At 39.7% G+C, this 19,918-nt stretch overlaps 2 protein-coding genes across 2 annotated transcripts in view; one reads left to right on the forward strand and one right to left on the reverse strand.

Moving 5' to 3' along the window:
- LOC137278996 (uncharacterized) overlaps positions 1 to 19,918 on the reverse strand; it is a 22,141-nt gene continuing 2,223 nt past the window's right edge. The window contains exons 2-7 of the mRNA XM_067811484.1: positions 12,472 to 12,658; positions 5,923 to 6,001; positions 4,863 to 4,979; positions 3,218 to 3,289; positions 2,048 to 2,219; positions 1 to 294 (exon numbers count right to left, since the gene is read on the reverse strand). Of these exons, the coding sequence (XP_067667585.1) occupies positions 1 to 294; positions 2,048 to 2,219; positions 3,218 to 3,289; positions 4,863 to 4,979; positions 5,923 to 6,001; positions 12,472 to 12,658 (921 nt within the window). The remainder of the gene's footprint in view (positions 295 to 2,047; positions 2,220 to 3,217; positions 3,290 to 4,862; positions 4,980 to 5,922; positions 6,002 to 12,471; positions 12,659 to 19,918) is intronic.
- The window catches only part of LOC137277035 (organic cation transporter protein-like), an 18,807-nt gene continuing 18,434 nt past the window's right edge, over positions 19,546 to 19,918 (forward strand). The window contains exon 1 of the mRNA XM_067808696.1: positions 19,546 to 19,631. The gene's annotated coding sequence lies outside the window, so the exon portion shown is untranslated. The remainder of the gene's footprint in view (positions 19,632 to 19,918) is intronic.

Here is a 19,918-nt window from a genome sequence, read left to right on the forward strand (position 1 = left end):
TTACATGGCTCGATACAATGTATTGACATAGTTAACATCTGCCTGGACACGGAATGCCTTGTCGCTGTAGGCTTTTGTATGAAAGTGGGACTTAAATGTTCGTAATCCTTGCTTCTTCATGGCCATGACGTTTTCATAAAAGCCTGCGAATTCCTGTTTACTTGGATATTCTGGAAATAGATGCCACTCTACAGAAAACTGTCTGATTTTGGAGAACAGGCCAGATTCCACAATGTCTTTCACTGCCGGCCACTCACTTGTTTCTATGTCAATCTTCAGTACATCCAGGTGTCTCTGGAAAACATGTTAAGATAGTAATGGTATTTGCTTTCTCCAGCGTCCTAATGCTCCAGCTTGGAATGTAATTACATAATAACATGCAAATCTAAAAGACCCAATCTGATCAACCTGGGGTCATGGTTCAATAAGCACGCAAATGCGTCACCCTCACGAAACGGTATTTTTGCCTCATGCATTCATGAAATTTATGTCTTCTTGCTCAGGAAATTAAGAAGACCAGAAGACGGTATGTTCTTATCCTTGTGGTATTGATAATGAAAATCAAAACCGACGCATCCGCCGGAGGAAGCCAGTCCGATCTGGTAGCTCTCTAACGGTTGGTTTAGTAAGATATAAATGTGACGCTGATCGCTAAAGAGTTTGGGGATCAAATGCGGATTTGTTTCCAGTAAACGCAACCAATATCTGATTAAATCACCTCAGTCAGACACGAATTCTCCTAGGCTTTTATTGATTAGTCATCTTCTCTCTAGTTACACCGAATTGTAACTTTGACGTACATGAATACGATAGTCGTTGCAGTCCTGTCAGTGTTGAACTATTACGGTTCAGTGCTGTCATGGCTTAACGTGGATGTTATGTTGTTGGGTGATGTGGGTCACGGTCCTGACACCAGAGTTTGTCTTCACGCATTGTACCCGCGTGTGAAATGGATACGTGGGTGTTCGGCGGGATAATGCGACATAAATCGTCAGCAAACATCTCAGGTGACATACCATATCGAAGTCAGGTGTCTCATGAACGCAACAATGCTGTGTTCGGGAGCTTGGTTTCTTCTCCGTATACCATTCACAACACAGCAGGCGATATTGGACTTATATGATTGATAAAATACAAATGATGAAGCCACGTAGAAAACAAATGATGAAGAGAAATTAAAGGAAATAGTGACAAATTATTCCATTTCTTGGAAATGATTCATCTCACATGTTTTTCTCATATGTATTAGCATTGGCTAATTGGCTATATATATATATATTTATCTTACCTCACACATGAATGTCGCTTTCCGATTGGTTAAGCGCTATTCTATTGTTTTCAATGTACCCCGCTTACAGGCGATGTATTATTTTCAATGTACACCGGTGGGAATACCGAACTCATCTGGAGCTTCATGGCAGTACTTTTTTTTATCACTAATAACATTGAATCACGCATCAAACACGGAAATTACCGATGTTTTGCGATTGAAAATCGATGGAAGGGGGATAACTCTAAATCTGTATATTTTGTGTCGTCTGCAAAATGGCGATTCGCCTCGCATTCAACAGAAGTGCCTCAAACAGCTCAAAATTAAAATTCAGGTGTTCGGTAAGATAAGTACGTTGTTCACTTGTCCCTCGGGGGCCATGGGCCTATGTACCCACGAGGTTTGTTTAAGTTCGCAGGGCGAGGGGAACATAACCTCGAGGGTACATGGGCCAATAGCCCCCTCGCGACTATATATATATATATATATATATATATATATATATATATATATATATATATATATATATATATATATATATATATATATATATATATATATATGCACACATATACATGTGTATATATATATATATATATATATATATATATATATATATATATATATATATATATATATACCTCTGTGTGTGTGTGTGTGTGTGTGTGTGTGTGTGTGTGTGTGTGTGTGTGTGTGTGTGTGTCTGTGTGTGTGTGTGTGTGTGTGTGTGTGTGTGTGTGTGTGTGTGTGTATGTGTTGGAATTTGCGTGTACGTACATTTGTATGTCCAAGCATCTCCATGATGGTCTTGAGGCGTCTAATCTTCCATGTTGTTGTCGTTTTCACGTATATGTCCTTAGTAGGAACATAAGTGTCGCTGTCATTCCCCGAGAGGCCAAGGTCATGGAAGTGGACATTCTTGCTTCTGTCGAAGGGCTTTTTTCCGATGCTAAACAAAACATTTTGTGAGTGCAACAACAGACATGCTTATCAGAATAATCCACCTTAGAATAGATAGACTATAGTTATTAAAACAATACCATATACCTAAAACACATTGATTTCAAGTGGGTAAGATGGGTTTGACAGTTATTTTGTTTTAACGCTGCACTCAGCAAGATTCCAGCCATGTGGTGGCAGTCTGTAAATAATTGCGTCTGGACCAGACAATCCCATGATTAACAGCATGAGCATCGTGTGGGATACTATGACATGTCACATGTAAATGAAGTGAGAAGACTATCCATTGACAGAAATTATAGATTATGTCCATTTTGTAAAAAAAGCATTGAAGACGAATAACATTTTCTTGTTGAATGTCCAGTTTATGACAAATCCGTCCTGATTATCTCTGTAATTGTATTACAAACAAAAGTAATAATGCAGCATCTTACAAAATTGTTTCCTCGTGCGATGTCTCCGTTTTAAAAAGATTGTCACTGTCTATTCATCATGTTATTATGTTAAGAAAACAATTGCTATCCTCCTAAACGTAAACTTTCTTTGTAACCGCTGTACACTGTATATGGGTCGGTGGCCTCTCATACAAATATTTGGACATATTTTGACTTAGACTTTGACATGTCATCGAAGCCTGATGACCACGCGATCCCGTTAGTCGCCTCTTACGACAAAAAATGTGTAAATGAATATTTACAATTCTAACATGGATCTTCAAGGGTCAAGAAGTGGCAAAAGGTTGTTTAAATATTAAGGGCGTTTCATATATGCTGTATCGGTGCGATGAAAGGTTTTCTGCAATGTTTTTAATTACTACGCTATCACTCTCTACCTAACGGTCATAACTAGGGTTGATTTCCAGGCCTTGACCAGGCGTTGACTAGATTTAAGAGGTATAATATTTGTATTCAGAGTAAATCGTTATAAGTGGACAGCCACTATGGCATGGAAGGAGTCAGGTGTCACACCGTATTCTATCATTCCTACCTTGGGTCAAAAGAATGAACTTCACATCCAAGAGCTCCCATTGCGTCATCAAACGACCAGTCATTCCAAATCCTACAAAGATTTGCAAAACTTACTAATTACAATAAATACTACAAAATCTATAATGGTATGTTGTGCATGTTTAACGAAACAATTTAAAGCATTTATATAAACAGCACCAACAAACTTGTTATCATTTGTGGCAAGACAGTCTGGTCGATCACTAGGTAATCCTTTACTCTGAGAAGGTTAAGGTGACAAGGTATCAATGTAAACGTGTGTTTTAATGGTCGATGAAATCCTGCCGTTCGAAATGCACGACCTTAGCAAGATGTGTGACATATTTGCGAAAATATAGTCTGCAGTATTCACTTGAAAAAGCCAGAGAATCAGGCGCTTATAATTTCCAACAAATGCTCCTTCAGATGTGCAGAAGACCTACAAAATCCTGCAGTGATCGCTCTGGAACCACGCCTCGGAGAAACACCACACATGGAGAGCAAGATGTGTGCTTTAAACTGGTACCTCGATGCATGACGTTGTCCTTCGAATTCAGCGTCTCAAAGTGCATCATTTGGCGAGTAGAAATAAATAATCAATATATTGGCGTCCACATTGTGTTCACCCACCACGATTACACGTCGAAAAAGATGGATTCGAACCACGCATATGCAAAACAGGCACCAACCAGTAATCAGATCGTACAATACGACGAAGGTTACGACTCTAGGGCATCAGTGCAAGATGCAAAACCAGACTGTCAGAACATCGTGATTGATGGCTACAGAACAGCCGACACGACGTGTGAGTGAATGATGAAGTTCTTGACCGAGGACTACGTTTTTGACAGTAGAGCATATGTACAGGCGCACAGTTGAACGTTTCGCCTGGCCATTGTGTTCTGCAGGGGGATCGTTTTGAAGGTGGGGGCTATATAATGAGTTGGGTTGGTTAGACAAGTGATATGATGTGATAACAGCCGCAGTGAAGAAACCAATACAGCAATGATTTGGATTTACACCAAAACGACAGTTTACGAATGGCCGATTCACACAACGGCCTTGGAGTTGCATGAGTTGAACAGTATAGTACCTTAATCAGATTAATATCAGTGTGCTTCACGGACTTAGATGCAAACGCCTAGGATGAGTGTGTGAATGAGCAATACTCCTGCAATATCGCAAATGGGCTTCACTCATTGTACACATATTGGGAATCGAACCCGGGTCTTCAGCGTGAAGTGCGAACGAAATCGCCTCAACGTCTGGGATGACACATAACGACGTCCCTCCGTCAGCGGTGCAAAATCACCGCCAAGTCCTTCCCCGGATGTGAAGGAACTTCCGAATATGGATTGTTAATGTCGATATTTGATCGGTACCATACCTTGAAACACTTGTCTGTCCGCATGATATTATTTCATTCGCTGTAGTAAAAGGTTAAGATGGATTCTATGGGTTTTTTTGTTATTGTTCTGTCACAATAACATTTTTCTTTGAATATAAAAAATATGTAAATATGGATATGCGTTAACAACGCCATGCATATAGCGGAATACAGAAAGTCCAGATTAATAACTCTACCGTGTACTTTAGTTGAAGTGTTAGACAGCTGTGTTGATATCAGTCTGTTTGTTTCTACTCACCCAAAGGAGTAGACTAGACACGGTGGCTTGAACTCAAATTTGCTGTCATAACAAACGTGCCAGTTGCCCATTATCAGAATTTTGTCACATCTGTACTCCGGGGGTTTCTCCCAGTCCCTGTTTAAACCAAAAACAATGCCTGCTAATGCCCCGGCACACATTTGTTATAGATAATATTATAGACAGGATGTATTATCTTAATAGTATTAAATTACTGATTATTATTACAGTTTGTCCCTTAAACTCTCCGATTGTGCGGTGGAGCTCAATGTAATGCGCCTATTCCACAACCTAAGGCAAGCTACAGATTATTTACAATGGGCTGTTTACAGGTGTAATTATAAATATATGTTGAGAGAATCTGAGTTTCAAATCTGGACATAAAAATGTCATGTATGTCAGAGCGTTTAATGGCACAAGGGACAGAGTACAATTTCAGAGTACGAAAACGACCTGCATTCTAAGGATTTCAGTTTGTACGAAGAGTGACTAGTTCAGTGTGTGTTTGGACATTCGGATGTAGGGCCTCAGAAAAGTAGGAGGGAGCGAGTCAAACCGTGGAGACACTTGTATGTCAGACCTTAACCGGTAGCCAATGCAGTGCGTTCAGTAGGAGTGTGCGTTTGGTAGTCTTGCTGCTGATGCGGGTGGAAGCCTTTTTGATCTTTTGAAACTTATTATCGAGGAGGTTAGAACTGAGGCCTTAAAGGATGCTCTACGTAAATTACTGAAAAATTGTTAACTCCGATTAACCATTTTAAAAAACTTGGAGAAAAAAGCAGTCGCATCAGTGATGATGGTGTTCGTTTATAAAACATCATATAACATTGAAAATAAAGAATGCTGAATGCTGTTAGTTCATACAAAAAGGGCAAACACAACACAATGGATCGTAGAAAATAGTTAAGAATACTAGGTTTGGTAGAAACTTCAGATCCACAGTCATATATTCAGTCATTTTTAAGAATGCATTCTATATTTTGCAAGGAAATGCAATTGATATCTCTCCTACAGACGATCTGAAAATTTAGGTGTTAATAATACATCGTACTTAACCTACCACTTCAAGAGAGACGAGGCCTGCCACCATTCTGTAATCCGTAAAGGATCCTTGACATCCTTTTGCATCCGTGAGGACACTGAAATGTTGTATTCATTATGGTTATTGTCGTTGGTTTCCTTATCCTCCTTAACATATTTGTTGTTGCTGTGATAAGAATATTTGAAACACACACTCACTTCCCCGTCGCATATATCTCTTTGTTCTAATTATATGTTTCCCATGTGCAATGCATATTTATCTTCATTACGCCTGTAGACATCTTGACAGTGCAAAGAATATCTTAATCCTCGAACATTACCGTTGAAAAGACATTATTATTATATTATGTTTTACAGATTGAGATAGAAATGCAGCAGAGAGGGTTCGGGTGATTCTGGCACGGTCAGGCTGGTAAAGCTCATCATCAGCTCAGGGCCCTCGCCCCCTCTACACGTAGCCCAGACAGCGAATGGGACGTCTCCCAGAAAACAGTGCCTAGTCTAACCCACCAACTTTCTGGAGAACATGAAGGCTCTCCAACACTCCAGCCTTCTGCATTACCCGGATTAAAAGACTGTGCTTACGGCGGAGAACCCGTGCACTTTCCTGATCTGCGCCAAGAGATCAGGAGGACCAAACCAAGGGCACCGAGAACAATGGGGAGCATGGCGACAGTGTACATGGGATGCAAGCGAGACATTTCAAAGGCGAGGACCGCACATTTATCATGCTTTTCCTGAATCTTGCCAAACACATTGCTGTCAAAAGGGATAGAAAATTCAATGATATAAATAATTTCGTTGGCTTTATCAAAAAGGACAAGATCAGGTTTGTTGGCTGGAATTCGTCTCAGGATATATATTGGCCTATTCCAGAGCATTGCAATGTAATGAAAAGGCATTACATTGCAATCTAAAGCTCAGCTGGCTACATGTTGAACAACGAATGTAATCATTACTGAATTATTATGATATACAGTTTTTTCTTTAATTACTTGGAAAGATGGATCAACTGATTGTTGTTTAGCGGGTTTACTTAGTAAGATACAGTCAAACGTGGTAGAGACTATTCGACAAAAATTTAGCATGCTCACTGATGTACAGACTAATCTTTTACTTCGCCACAACCGTGCGTTCGACACAGTGGTGTTTCACAAAGCATGATCGTAGCTTTCTACTAGTATGTTACTGTAGCATGTCACTTTATTTACGAGACAGCTGACTTTGTTGAGGTATGTTATTAGAATTTGATGTACAGATACTGTCAGTATCTGCCAGTTATACTCGTCTGATTTATTGGCTGTTAACAGGTGCTTTAGACCTTCGACGGGAGTGGGCGAGTGAGTTTAGCGCGCTCAAGCCTTATGACGGCGGTCTGTAAGTAATGACATAGACCAGGAATGTACTATTACCAACATGGCAGAATAGAACCAGTACTGTTGTTGAATGATTGGGTGCACAGCTGGTGTTGTAATGAAGTCATGTACCCCCTAACAAAACTATATATTTAACACGAAAGCCAAAACTGTATGCGTTATTATGTGCCGATGATACAAGCGCATTTAATTTTATTCACTGACAAAAGGAATCGAAAATATCAAGCAAAGGAAATGTCGTAATACTGGAAATGGCATTTAAGTATCAATTGAATAATATTTTTATATATATGCCGTATATATACCGGAAGTCAAATTTGAGGAGCAGTCCTACTATCCACCCTTCCTTTTAAATAAAACAAAAGAAATAGAGATACCATGTCGTATTTTACTTGGCGGCACATTACCTCAAGGGGCCAAGGGGCGGTGGATAAATCTAAAGCGTTCGCTCGTCACGCCGAACATACGGGTTCGATTCCCTAGAATGGGTACAATTTGTTAAGCCCACTTCTGGTGTCTTTAGCGGCGACATTTCTGGGATACTGCTGAATGCAGTGTAAAACTAAGATCACTCACTCACTCAAAGTGACAAATGTGTCGGTATGTATATTATAATCTCAGTTATTTTAGTTTAGGCACACGTATATAAACGAGGCTTCTATGCAATCTAGTGTATGGAGGCGAAATTTGGGGTTTAGACATATTTAACGACATATTTTATATGTAAAAGCTTTCTATGAATTCAATGATAACACTGCACATATGATGTTGTGAGCAGAATGAGGAAGAAAGGATTTTAAACTTTTTAACAAAGTAATGGGATCATCAGGATTAATCAGACTGGGCATCTGTAAGGTAAATATGTTTTTCTTCGCGCTATTACTGTTGTTTGGACGAAACCAAATGTAAATAAGCAGACTGATTTCGTATTGAATGCACACAGACTATAATTATACACGGCACTTAAAACTGTAATGATCGTAACCTGTGTGAATTAAATCACTATTCACTTGACCTAACAAATATGAATGGAGAACCATTGTTGTTTTAAAATATGTTCTAAGAAATCTCGAGGAAAAAAAGCACACTCATAAAAACTGTGGGGTTGTGTATTATCGTAATTTGAAAATTAAGTGGTTACATACAGTAAACAAATAAACAGTCAAACATCCCATGTCACTTTTTCGCACTTCACGCATATCGATATCCCATTGATATCGATATGCCAAATCCAGAATCTACGATTCATAAACTACTAATGACCACATGTCATCGAATACATCGACCGGGTATAGCCCCATGTTGTACCTTTCTCAGATGCACGGGTGTCATTCAGTTGATTACGAAGTGCTTCAACCTCACGTTTACTTTCCGCTTCTTTCTCGTTCATTTTCTTCTCCATTGTCTCCAAAGCTCTTTCAATATTTTTCACCGATTGTTCCAAAACTTTGCTTTGTGGGTTCTTGCCTAGGTTCCTACTGTTCGCACTGTCTTCCATACTCTGTTGTTTCTCTCTCCTGTCTGTTGATAAATGTATGCAGCTATAATTACTAACCGTACAGCCCCGTACTTCTCGGATTAGTAACGTGTCCACAATTCATTCAGTTGTTTCCTGAACCAACTTCCCAATCGGGTTAACATCATTTCCCTGTCTTAGTACATTCAAACCACGACTCAAAAACGCATCTTATTTCTCCCTTGCAAGTGACTTAAAATCACCTGAATCGGCCATCTGTGTATATACTGAACACCAAAAGAAATGCAAGATTCGGATAAATGAGATTTCATAAATGTAAACAGTCATGTTGATGTCTTCTATTTAAAAACTTGTCAAAATATTTTTATTATATTACTACTAGGTCCAAAATATCGAAATTTGACATTTTGTCTTCAGATTTGCAACTCAATTCGCCGTCTCTTGACATGTTTAATCGTTCGCAAATATTCTTCGAATTGCTCGAAATATCCCGTTCAATAAACCATAGGTGCATGCATGCATTCATGCAAACAAAGATCCATCCATCAATCTATGCACGCACGCACGCACACACATACATACATACATACATATATTTGTAGAGTAATTTGGTAAAGTGTACACATTTCTGGCTGTCTCAAATCTCATGCCAAATATCATGATTATCATATTTTACGAATATTTCTAGGAAACAGCAAAAGCACAAGTAATTGATAATATTGCAAACATATCTGTGACACGTGAACATACAACGTGTGGAACTATTGTTAAAATGATATCGTTCTTGAAGTCACTATTTCAAATCGCACGTCACTGAAAATAAATAATGCATTCCTCTGAACAATACTAACTATCAGCCCAAAGGAAAGCTACAATATAAATCATTCCAAAACATGTTACGGATTTAGATCACAATATTGAAAAAAACACCTCCAATGATTTAATGCAACGTTGCATTGAGTCCACTCTCGCGCCCTCTACCGACCGAAGATTGTTTCAAGGAGTTTGGAGCACTCTTTACGAACATCGCGTAACTCAACTTGTGATTAAAACCAGTTCGACAAACACCGACAACACCACGTGTTACAGTTTTCGATGTGCGGATTAAAATTGTTATAATTCCATATTCTTGTTGAAGCTGTTAGCCTCGAACGTTCAATGATCGATTTCAGGCAAGTCGTAAGTTTTCTTATTGCATCAATAGAAAGCGTAAGTAAATGCATAAATGGCCATGGATACTTACGAAATAGTTATACTCAGTTAAGTACCTTCAGTCCTAACATCAGCCTACAATGGTCAAACATGATCCGTTCAAACATGCATCCAATTGTGCCAATTTACTTGGCGCCATGTTTTCCGCAGAACATAAGCAAAACAGCACCGTCTCTCGATTGAAAAAGAGGTAACAGATCGGCCTTTGATTCCAAGTGATTCGTTACTGGAGATGTCACATAACATCTTTTTCAAGTTGATTTAGAGCACCAAAAGCAAATTATGGTAAACTATTGAAGTATATACTGAAAGGTTTTGAACCGAATCAACGAAAATGTACTGATCAACCATGAACGGAAGAAACTGTCGCTGTGCCAGGCAAGGTGATGTCAATCGAACATACCCCAATCGTTCGCAATACGATTATTAACATGACTGCATCTGTTTCAACAATGGGTGGTTTTGAACAAAGCAAATTCCAAAGATCAATAGCATTGATATTTTTCACGGTCTAGTTTATGTTCAGCGGGTTTTCAGCGGTGATACTAATAAAGAGCCTGCAGTCATTAAATAATGCGCTTGTTATGATCATTTAATAACTCCAGAACTCGCTTAGTGTGTATTATCGCACCAGCTTGAGAGGGACAAACGTGTGTACATTTCAATACATATTTCACATCACGACGTCTAACCACGTAGCTGGGTATGATCGATGCTTGTACTCGACGTTTCAGTAACCTTCACAGTATTGACATTTTACTGTTAAGTTTCCTATTACTTCATAAATGTGATACTCATATGACGTTACACGTTCAAATATGATGGCTGCCAGCTGTACAATATTTGCAAAATATCTCTCAAGCGGAAATGCTTGCATGCCGCATGGTGGTATTTTCAATAACGTTCATATCGACCTTAACACCTGTATATGTTTGGTTTTCTTCACATAGACTAAAAAATGACAATAAAAGAAACTAAAAACCATATCTTTCGTCATCAATAAATCAGTGCGAAAAAAGCGTATGTGGTATTCTGACTCTAAACTATATTCACGATCAAATAATGACACTTGATACCACGTATATCCAAACAGTGAACTGGAGGTTATATGTCATAAAAGCAAACTATATTCACTTGATACAGATACCGCGTAGTAATACCTATGCATTATTCGTTTCTGGAAGACATGCAACTTACCTGTAAAATATTAGAAATTCAACACAGCGATCAAGAAAAACAAGAAAAGACATATATTCTTTGGAATGTTTCAGTTGTGTTCAATAAGTTATTGTTTTGAATACGCTAACAGCTATTGCTGTTACAGACCACCGCCATATTCGAAGAAACCATTGGTGACTAAAACTAGATCTAAATCTAAATTCTGCCTTGTCAATATCTAGATTATCACAAATTGTTTTGGGATAAAACAGCGTGAATGGGCAACTAATGACCAACAACTGGACGAAGATCACCACGTGGACTCAGAGTGCTTTTCCTACCTGCATGGGCCCCAGATGGATTTACAGCATCCCTCCCCCCGTTAGCAATTGAGACAAATCTATCCATATATTAAAATTACACATATGTAGAGAGTTTGAATTTACCTTGAATGTTTTTGGGACTTACGGGCCAGGAACCAGTTGGACGATATCATGACCCGACCTTACATTGGTCATGGATTATTACCAAACGATGTGTTTATTTGTTGTAAAATTGAGCATTATTCGTTTCTGAAAGACACGTAACTTATTGGAGAAGGAGAAACCATGCACTCATGTGTAGGAGAGAGAGAGAAAGAGTGATGGGAGAGGGAAGGAGGGATTGAGCGCATAACATCAAAACGACGCGCATGCGTGTGCGTGTGTGGCTGGTTGTACTAGGCCAAACTTATGATGGCTTTATAGTGCCCGTTCACGAAGTTACCATCGGCAGCTAAGTATGAATACCTCACTCAGACACATTATACTGACTCGAAGTCAAACAGCCCTTGTTCGCTTGTGAGAGAGAAAAGAGAGAGATCATGGTTAACATACTACCTCTGGAACAGAAATTGTTTTTTTAAGGTTTATTAGTTCATGAGACAAATAATATATCTTCCATCTAAATAAAATAATTACAAAATTTCGAAATCAGAAAGACTGCATGAAGTACCAAGAGAGAGAGAGAGTTTCAGCTGGTAGATAGATGGTAACACATCACTCTCCTATTATTAAAATGTAATCTAATTCATATAGGTTTCATATTCCAATTCAGGAGTTTTAGACAAATATTATTAACACCTCCTCTTGACCCTTTTTCTGTGTTTGATATCCAGACTTACGATCGAGTTCTTTCAGTCTATTTACATCAAGTCAGCGCTTCCATCTAACCACCTAGGAAACTAGCTTTATTAGGAAAATGCCCGTGTAGCCTTATTACAGACAATCCATTTATAACTAGATGTAGACGTGTTAAGAAATTAGATAATAGGTATAAGGTGAGTGGTAACATGATCCGATCTTACCTTCATTTGAAATCATACGCCTGATTTGGATCTCAGCTGCTAGCCGATCCCTTGTAAAGAAGAAAACTGAAAATGCGAAAATTGCGGAACCTCCAAGCGCTATAGCAACGGTCTTATTTCTGAGAGCCATGGTGATAGACTGTTCCTCCAAACACCGAGTCAAGGCTTTATAACTCACATGCAACACCTGTCGGAGTACACACCGAATAAGCTATTGGTAGTCAATTCTTTCCTTTTCCATTAAGGCGATCATACGAGAGTGGGTTAGTGAGTGAGTGACGGTTCAGCAAAGTCAGTGTTTTCGAGTCTTTCATGCTGCAGTCAGCCCTGACTGCAGCTCAGTGTTTCACAGACTTTATGCTGTTGTCAGCCCTGACTGTAAGTCAGTGTTTAACAGTCTTTATGCTGCAGTCGGTCCTGACTGCAAGTCAGTGTTTAACAGTCTTTTTCATGCTGCAGTCAGCCCTGACTGCAAGACAGTGTTAAACAGCCTTTATGCTGTGGTCAGCCCTGACTGTAAGTCAGTGTTTAACAGTCTTTATGCTGTGGTCAGCCCTGACTGTAAGTCAGTGTTTAACAGTCTATATGCTGTAGTCAGCCCTGACTGTAAGTCAGTGTTTAACAGTCTTTGATGGTGTAATCAGTACCCACTGCAAGTCACTGTTTAACAGTCTTTATGCTGTGGTCAGCCCTGACTGTAAGTCAGTGTTTAACAGTCTATATGCTGTAGTCAGCCCTGACTGTAAGTCAGTGTTTAACAGTCTTTGATGATGTAATCAGTCCCCACTTCAAGTCAGTGTTTAACAGTCTTTATGCTGTAGTCAGCCCTGACTGTAAGTCAGTGTTTAACAGTCTTTATGCTGTAGTCAGCCCTGACTGTAAGTCGGTGTTTAACAGTCTTTGATGGTGTAATCAGTCCCCACTGTAAGTCAGAGTTTAGCAGTCTTTATGCTGTGGTCAGCCCTGACTGTAAGTCAGTGTTTAACAGTCTTTATGCTGTAGTCAGCCCTGACTGTAAGTCGGTGTTTAACAGTCTTTGATGGTGTAATAAGTCCCCACTTCAAGTCAGTGTTTAACAGTCTTTATGCTGTAGTCAGCCCTGACTGTAAGTCAGTGTTTAACAGTCTTTATGCTGTAGTCAGCCCTGACTGTAAGTCAGTGTTTAACAGTCTTTGATGATGTAATCAGTCCCCACTTCAAGTCAGTGTTTAACAGTCTTTATGCTGTGGTCAGCCCTGACTGTAAGTCAGTGTTTAACAGTCTTTATGCTGTAGTCAGCCCTGACTGTAAGTCGGTGTTTAACAGTCTTTGATGGTGTAATCAGTCCCCACTGTAAGTCAGAGTTTAGCAGTCTTTCATGCTGTGGTCAGACCTGACTGTAAGTCGGTGTTTAACAGTCTTTGATGGTGTAATCAGTCCCCACTTCAAGTCAGTGTTTAACAGTCTTTATGCTGTGGTCAGCGCTGACCGTAAGTCAGTGTTTAACAGTCTTTATGCTGTAGTTAGCCCTGACTGTAAGTCGGTGTTTAACAGTCTTTGATGGTGTAATCAGTCCCCACTGTAAGTCAGAGTTTAGCAGTCTTTCATGCTGTAGTCAGCCCCCACTGTAAGTCGGTGTTTAACAGTCTTTGATGGTGTAATCAGTCCCCACTGTAAGTCAGTGTTTAGCAGTCTTTATGCTGTGGTCAGCCCCGAATGTAAGTCGGTGTTTAACAGTCTTTGATGGTGTAATCAGTCCCCACTGTAAGTCGGTGTTTAACAGTCTTTGATGGTGTAATCAGTCCCCACTGTAAGTCAGAGTTTAGCAGTCTTTGATGGTGTAGTCGGCCCTGACTGTAAGTCGGTGTTTAACAGTCTTTATGCTGTAGTCAGCCCCGAATGTAAGTCGGTGTTTAACAGTCTTTGATGGTGTAATCAGTCCCCACTGTAAGTCAGAGTTTAGCAGTCTTTGATGGTGTAGTCAGCCCTGACTGTAAGTCGGTGTTTAACAGTCTTTATGCTGTAGTTAGCCCTGACAGTAAGTCGGTGTTTAACAGTCTTTATGCTGTAGTCAGCCCTGACTGTAAGTCGGTGTTTAACAGTCTTTATGCTGTAGTTAGCCCTGACTGTAAGTCGGTGTTTAACAGTCTTTGATGGTGTAATCAGTCCCCACTGTAAGTCAGTGTTTAACAGTCTTTGATGGTGTAATCAGTCCCCACTGTAAGTCGGTGTTTAACAGTCTTTGATGGTGTAATCAGTCCCCACTGTAAGTCGGTGTTTAGCAGTCTTTGATGGTGTAGTCAGCCCTGACTGTAAGTCGGTGTTTAACAGTCTTTGATGGTGTAATCAGTCCCCACTGTAAGTCAGTGTTTAACAGTCTTTGATGGTGTAATCAGTCCCCACTGTAAGTCAGAGTTTAGCAGTCTTTCATGCTGTGGTCAGACCTGACTGTAAGTCGGTGTTTAACAGTCTTTATGCTGTAGTCAGCCCCGAATGTAAGTCGGTGTTTAACAGTCTTTGATGGTGTAATCAGTCCCCACTGTAAGTCGGTGTTTAGCAGTCTTTGATGGTGTAGTCAGCCCTGACTGTAAGTCGGTGTTTAACAGTCTTTGATGGTGTAATCAGTCCCCACTGTAAGTCAGTGTTTAACAGTCTTTGATGGTGTAATCAGTCCCCACTGTAAGTCGGTGTTTAACAGTCTTTGATGGTGTAATCAGTCCCCACTGTAAGTCGGTGTTTAGCAGTCTTTGATGGTGTAGTCAGCCCTGACTGTAAGTCGGTGTTTAACAGTCTTTGATGGTGTAATCAGTCCCCACTGTAAGTCAGTGTTTAACAGTCTTTGATGGTGTAATCAGTCCCCACTGTAAGTCGGTGTTTAACAGTCTTTGATGGTGTAATCAGTCCCCACTGTAAGTCAGAGTTTAGCAGTCTTTCATGCTGTGGTCAGACCTGACTGTAAGTCAGTGTTTAACAGTCTTTATGCTGTAGTCAGCCCCGAATGTAAGTCGGTGTTTAACAGTCTTTGATGGTGTAATCAGTCCCCACTGTAAGTCAGTGTTTAGCAGTCTTTCATGCTGTGGTCAGACCTGACCAAAACAAGCAGAGGTAGGTCATCTGTCTTGAGATTGCCAGTTACAATTATTTGATTTCTTGCTTGCTCCTGTTCTTCTTTATCTGTGTGAATTATGGGGAGAACTTCGCTCCTATCGTTTCCAATATATTTCTATCAACGGTTCCAACTAGCTCCTATCTCACCTGTCGTTTCCAGTATATTTCTTTCAATGGTTTTCTAAAACATCACTGATTTGCTCATCTATGAGATCACTGTTGTGCCTTAGATTCAGCTTCCAAACACAAACCCTCTGGGAACATTTTAATTGTCAAAAAGAGAGGTATTTGGTAAGATCCTAACGGCAATCATTGTCAGGTCCACGCACTTTTGTAAACGATACTGGAATATATGGATCCAACTGATGTGGATAACGTTATCGTCGTCCTTATAATGCATGTTCCACGGTTCTGAATTCAAGTTTTGGAAGAGGTGGAAAAGTGCAGATCGATGCTCAGAATGTTAATCATTGGATTCGATTATAGACCGCTGTATTATTGTAACGTACGTGTCACTTATGCACTGATGTATTTGTATAGATATTACATAATTTTCCTATACTTATACTCATTTGAGAGATGCATTTTATGATCATGCATCCACACAATGCTTTAACTTGCTTCATCAATAACTTAGCCAGGATGTATTATGCGTTTATGTTATGAAAAAATGAAAAGAAACTGCAACCTCGGCAAGTATTACGGTATGCAACAATCAACTGTTGGAGAGACAGGACTTTGGATAAAGAAATAAGAGATACAGCGGGTAGTGGTGATAGAACACCACAGATTTCTCTACAGTGTGAGGTTGGGTTTGAGGTGGAGCTTGTCCCAAAGGATGCGTATGTGTGTCATTCAACTCCTGTAAGTATACAGCCAACTGCTTGGTCACGCTACTCCACTCAACGTCGTATATCATTAGAAGAAAAAAACACGCACATATGGCTGTGTCCTCAATTCGATGCAGAGCAATGACACATGCATGAGCATTAACATTGGTCCACATTTGCAATAGAGAACGAATGGCTTAATCGTTTCGGTGAGGAGAAGCGAACTTGTATCGGTCTGGAGTGATGCCAGTTTTACAATCCACCGTGGCCACTCCAAAGGCGGATCTGTTGAGAGGTTGGGTTCGGGTGTGGGATGTTGGGACGTGCAGGGGCACACACCCTTGCTTTTGTCGTGAAATGTCGTTACATGACCATTGAAACCTGGGTGAAATTGAAGTGTGCTCGCCTTTTTCCTAAGGTATGTTTTAAATATTAGCATATGACAGTTAACTATATATTATAATAAATTATTGTAATAATAGTATTTGTTTTCATTGCATCTATTACGCTTCTCGTCTGCCATTGTCTGGAAAGGGAAGGAGCTCTGCTTCAGTGTCTCCCCAAGTGCATGTAAAGAGTTGACATGATATGTTTGTCATGCAAATTGTAGCCGACTGGCCCAGTATGCTTACATTAAGGTTAACATATTGCTGAGTCACGTAGCAAGTTACAAATTCAACCAATCAGATGAAAAGAATTTGGTATAAAAAATATGTCATAATTATAAATTGCTATGTTGGTCTGACACAGTCTGGAGATCAAGACCGAAACCGTCCATCTCCATCCACTAAGGCGGACCGAACAGTTTTCTATCACCAAAGTCTTGGCAGGTATGTTTCTTACATCACATATTATTTGAATGTGTTGATAGTGTGTTTTTCACATTTCATGGACTAATAAACAGTGTCCACCCGGAAAGCCACATCTGAAACATACACATTTCAAGAATAAACCTCGGTGCCGCGAGTCGCTCGAAAGTCACAATAAGTAAGGAAATCAATATATAGTGGGTTTTTTTTCTCAAACAAGCGTCACCCGTAGTGACATGAAATTGTTTGGGTGACTTGTCCTTTGTTTGGTTAAAATATGACAGGCGGCATCTTTATTCTTGCTAAAGTTAACATAGCATAACATTGTTTTTCAAGCTGATTTTGTTCCCAAATCTTGCATTCTCTGGTTTTAAAGTCATACTTTGGTTTGTGTGACTGGTTTATTGCATCAGCAGAGAAGATGACACAAGAATATTCCGTAATTTGTATTCTGACGATTCAGCTTAAAATCAAACCGCAACGGGTGAAAACATTCTGAATTAGGAAAATCATAAACGTTGCTCAAAACAGCTATGACGTGCAAACAGTCATATGTATGTGGTTGGTTGTTAGCATATGTGTGCAATCAATAGGCATTTTTCGAAAACAAATTAATGTTGTTTTTAGTTTTTAGCATGAATGTAAACATTCTAACGATGGCTCAAACAGCTACAAAAGTGGGATAAAACAATGAAAGCCTTTGACTCTCCCATCACTTGCTTCGAAGAAATAATTAATTCGTAGAAGGTGCTTTGGCACCTATGTGAGGAAGCTAGCCTGTGTGATCTGGACATTTCTCTAGGAACAATTGAACTAGAATTTTTAAATTTTATATATTGGATATTTGAATAAATAGCGCATTGCGGGAGAGCTACATTTATACAGTCGCTCAACCATTCCCATTGCCGGTTGATTACACTAGTTCCAACTCTGTCTTTTTTAAATGAGTCTTTCCCGGGTCACAGCCCTGGTATATGTTCCGTGAGGAGCTTGACTCTCGCTCGTTACATGGAAAATGTGGGGCGAAGAGGTAGCCTAGCGGTGAGCCTAGAGGTTTATCCCTGGATTGTGTGGTCCAAACTCAGTTACGAACCACCACCACCATCATAGACCAGGAATATCGCTGAGCGCGACGTTAAAGAACAAACCAACCAAGTGGGTAAAGCGTCCGCTGCTCACGCCGAAGGTCCTGGTTCGAATCTCTATATAGGTACAATGGGTGAAGCAGGACAGAAGAAGGGAAAACGTAAAAGTGGTACGAAATACTTATACTACTAGTACTATATCAGGCAATATTTTCCGAAAAGTTAAGAGTGAGTGAGTGAGTGAGTATGAAATGTACATCTCATTGGCAATATTACAGCCACATAGCGATGAAATGAAGGTTATCAATTCTGAAAAGACCTGTCGGCAAAGGACAGTAAAACTAGCTATCACAGATAGTACTAAAGCACGATACCATTAAACCACAGGCTATCACCAACAACTGAAGGTATACTGCCATACTAGGGACAGAAAAGTTCAGAAAAGGCTATATATATACTTTTCACAAAAATAGGGGAATCTGGGTTCATATTCTCGAAACCGCGTAGCCCTAAGAATTCGTAACTTAGATCGTAGAAAATGTGTTAAGAATGGGCTTTAGACGTTCGTAAGGCTACGAATGTTTCGAGAATAGGTATGCTGAACTTTCAATTTGGATAGGAAGTGTAAACGTTGACAAACGTTTCAAGTACAGACATCTTATGAACGCACCACCATTTCCCTCCATTACCACCCCTAGACACAACGCATGACATGCACGTGCACAACGCAGTAGCCCCGTACATGTGCATGTGGTGTCATTCCTGATTTTGACGGTTTTCAAGACGGTCGAGCAATCACTTAGAATATTAATTTTGCCGCTCACCGTGCATCACACATTTGCTAGTGTCTGTTTCTTGTCGTTGGTTTTAAAATGAAAATCGTACACATGCAAATTACATGCCATACACCGATCATCTGTCAAAAGCGACTACATTCCAAATAACTTTGGTTGTAAGGAAGTGCAAATGGTGATGCTCTCGCAAAACATTCAATAATATCATATCAACATTGACTGACTCCGATAAATCGCCTACATAATTTAAATAGTAAATAAAAAAAGTATTATATTAAATAAGAAATAAGAGAAACATCACATTGTAGACTCGCTGTTTTGTCTTTTATATATTACATTAGCTACCTTACATGACAGAAGGCTGCTCCGATGTGAGTGGCATATGTCCGGCCCTGTCATGAAAGTTAGCGAAGCGTGAATAGAACGAGTCCTACTTGTCTCGCGCTATCCCTGGTTTATATGTTGAATTCTGAATGTACTCGCCATTGTATGAAAGCCTATCTGGCTTTGTTCGCGTGTGCTGCTATCATTTTGGACGTGAATTCATTTAAGGAGGTAAGGATTTAATGAAGTAAGGAAATATCGGGTTCCAGTCTTAAACTTTAATGTATGTAATCGTGAAGTTGCATTAAAATCTAAAAAATAGGTCTAATGCTAAAACCGACCCCAATTTAAAGCAGTTGGAGACACATCCGTCTTATATCTGCAGCCATTGGGTTTCCTTTACCAGGCATTGTTTGGCGGATTTATATCAGTGAATTTACACACAATTGAAGAAATACCGTGTATAATTTAAGATGGTTATAAATATAGTTCAAGATGGTTTCGTTGTGTTCTTAATC

The sequence above is a fragment of the Haliotis asinina genome, chromosome 3 (assembly GCF_037392515.1).
Source record: "Haliotis asinina isolate JCU_RB_2024 chromosome 3, JCU_Hal_asi_v2, whole genome shotgun sequence".
NCBI lineage: Eukaryota > Metazoa > Mollusca > Gastropoda > Lepetellida > Haliotidae > Haliotis > Haliotis asinina.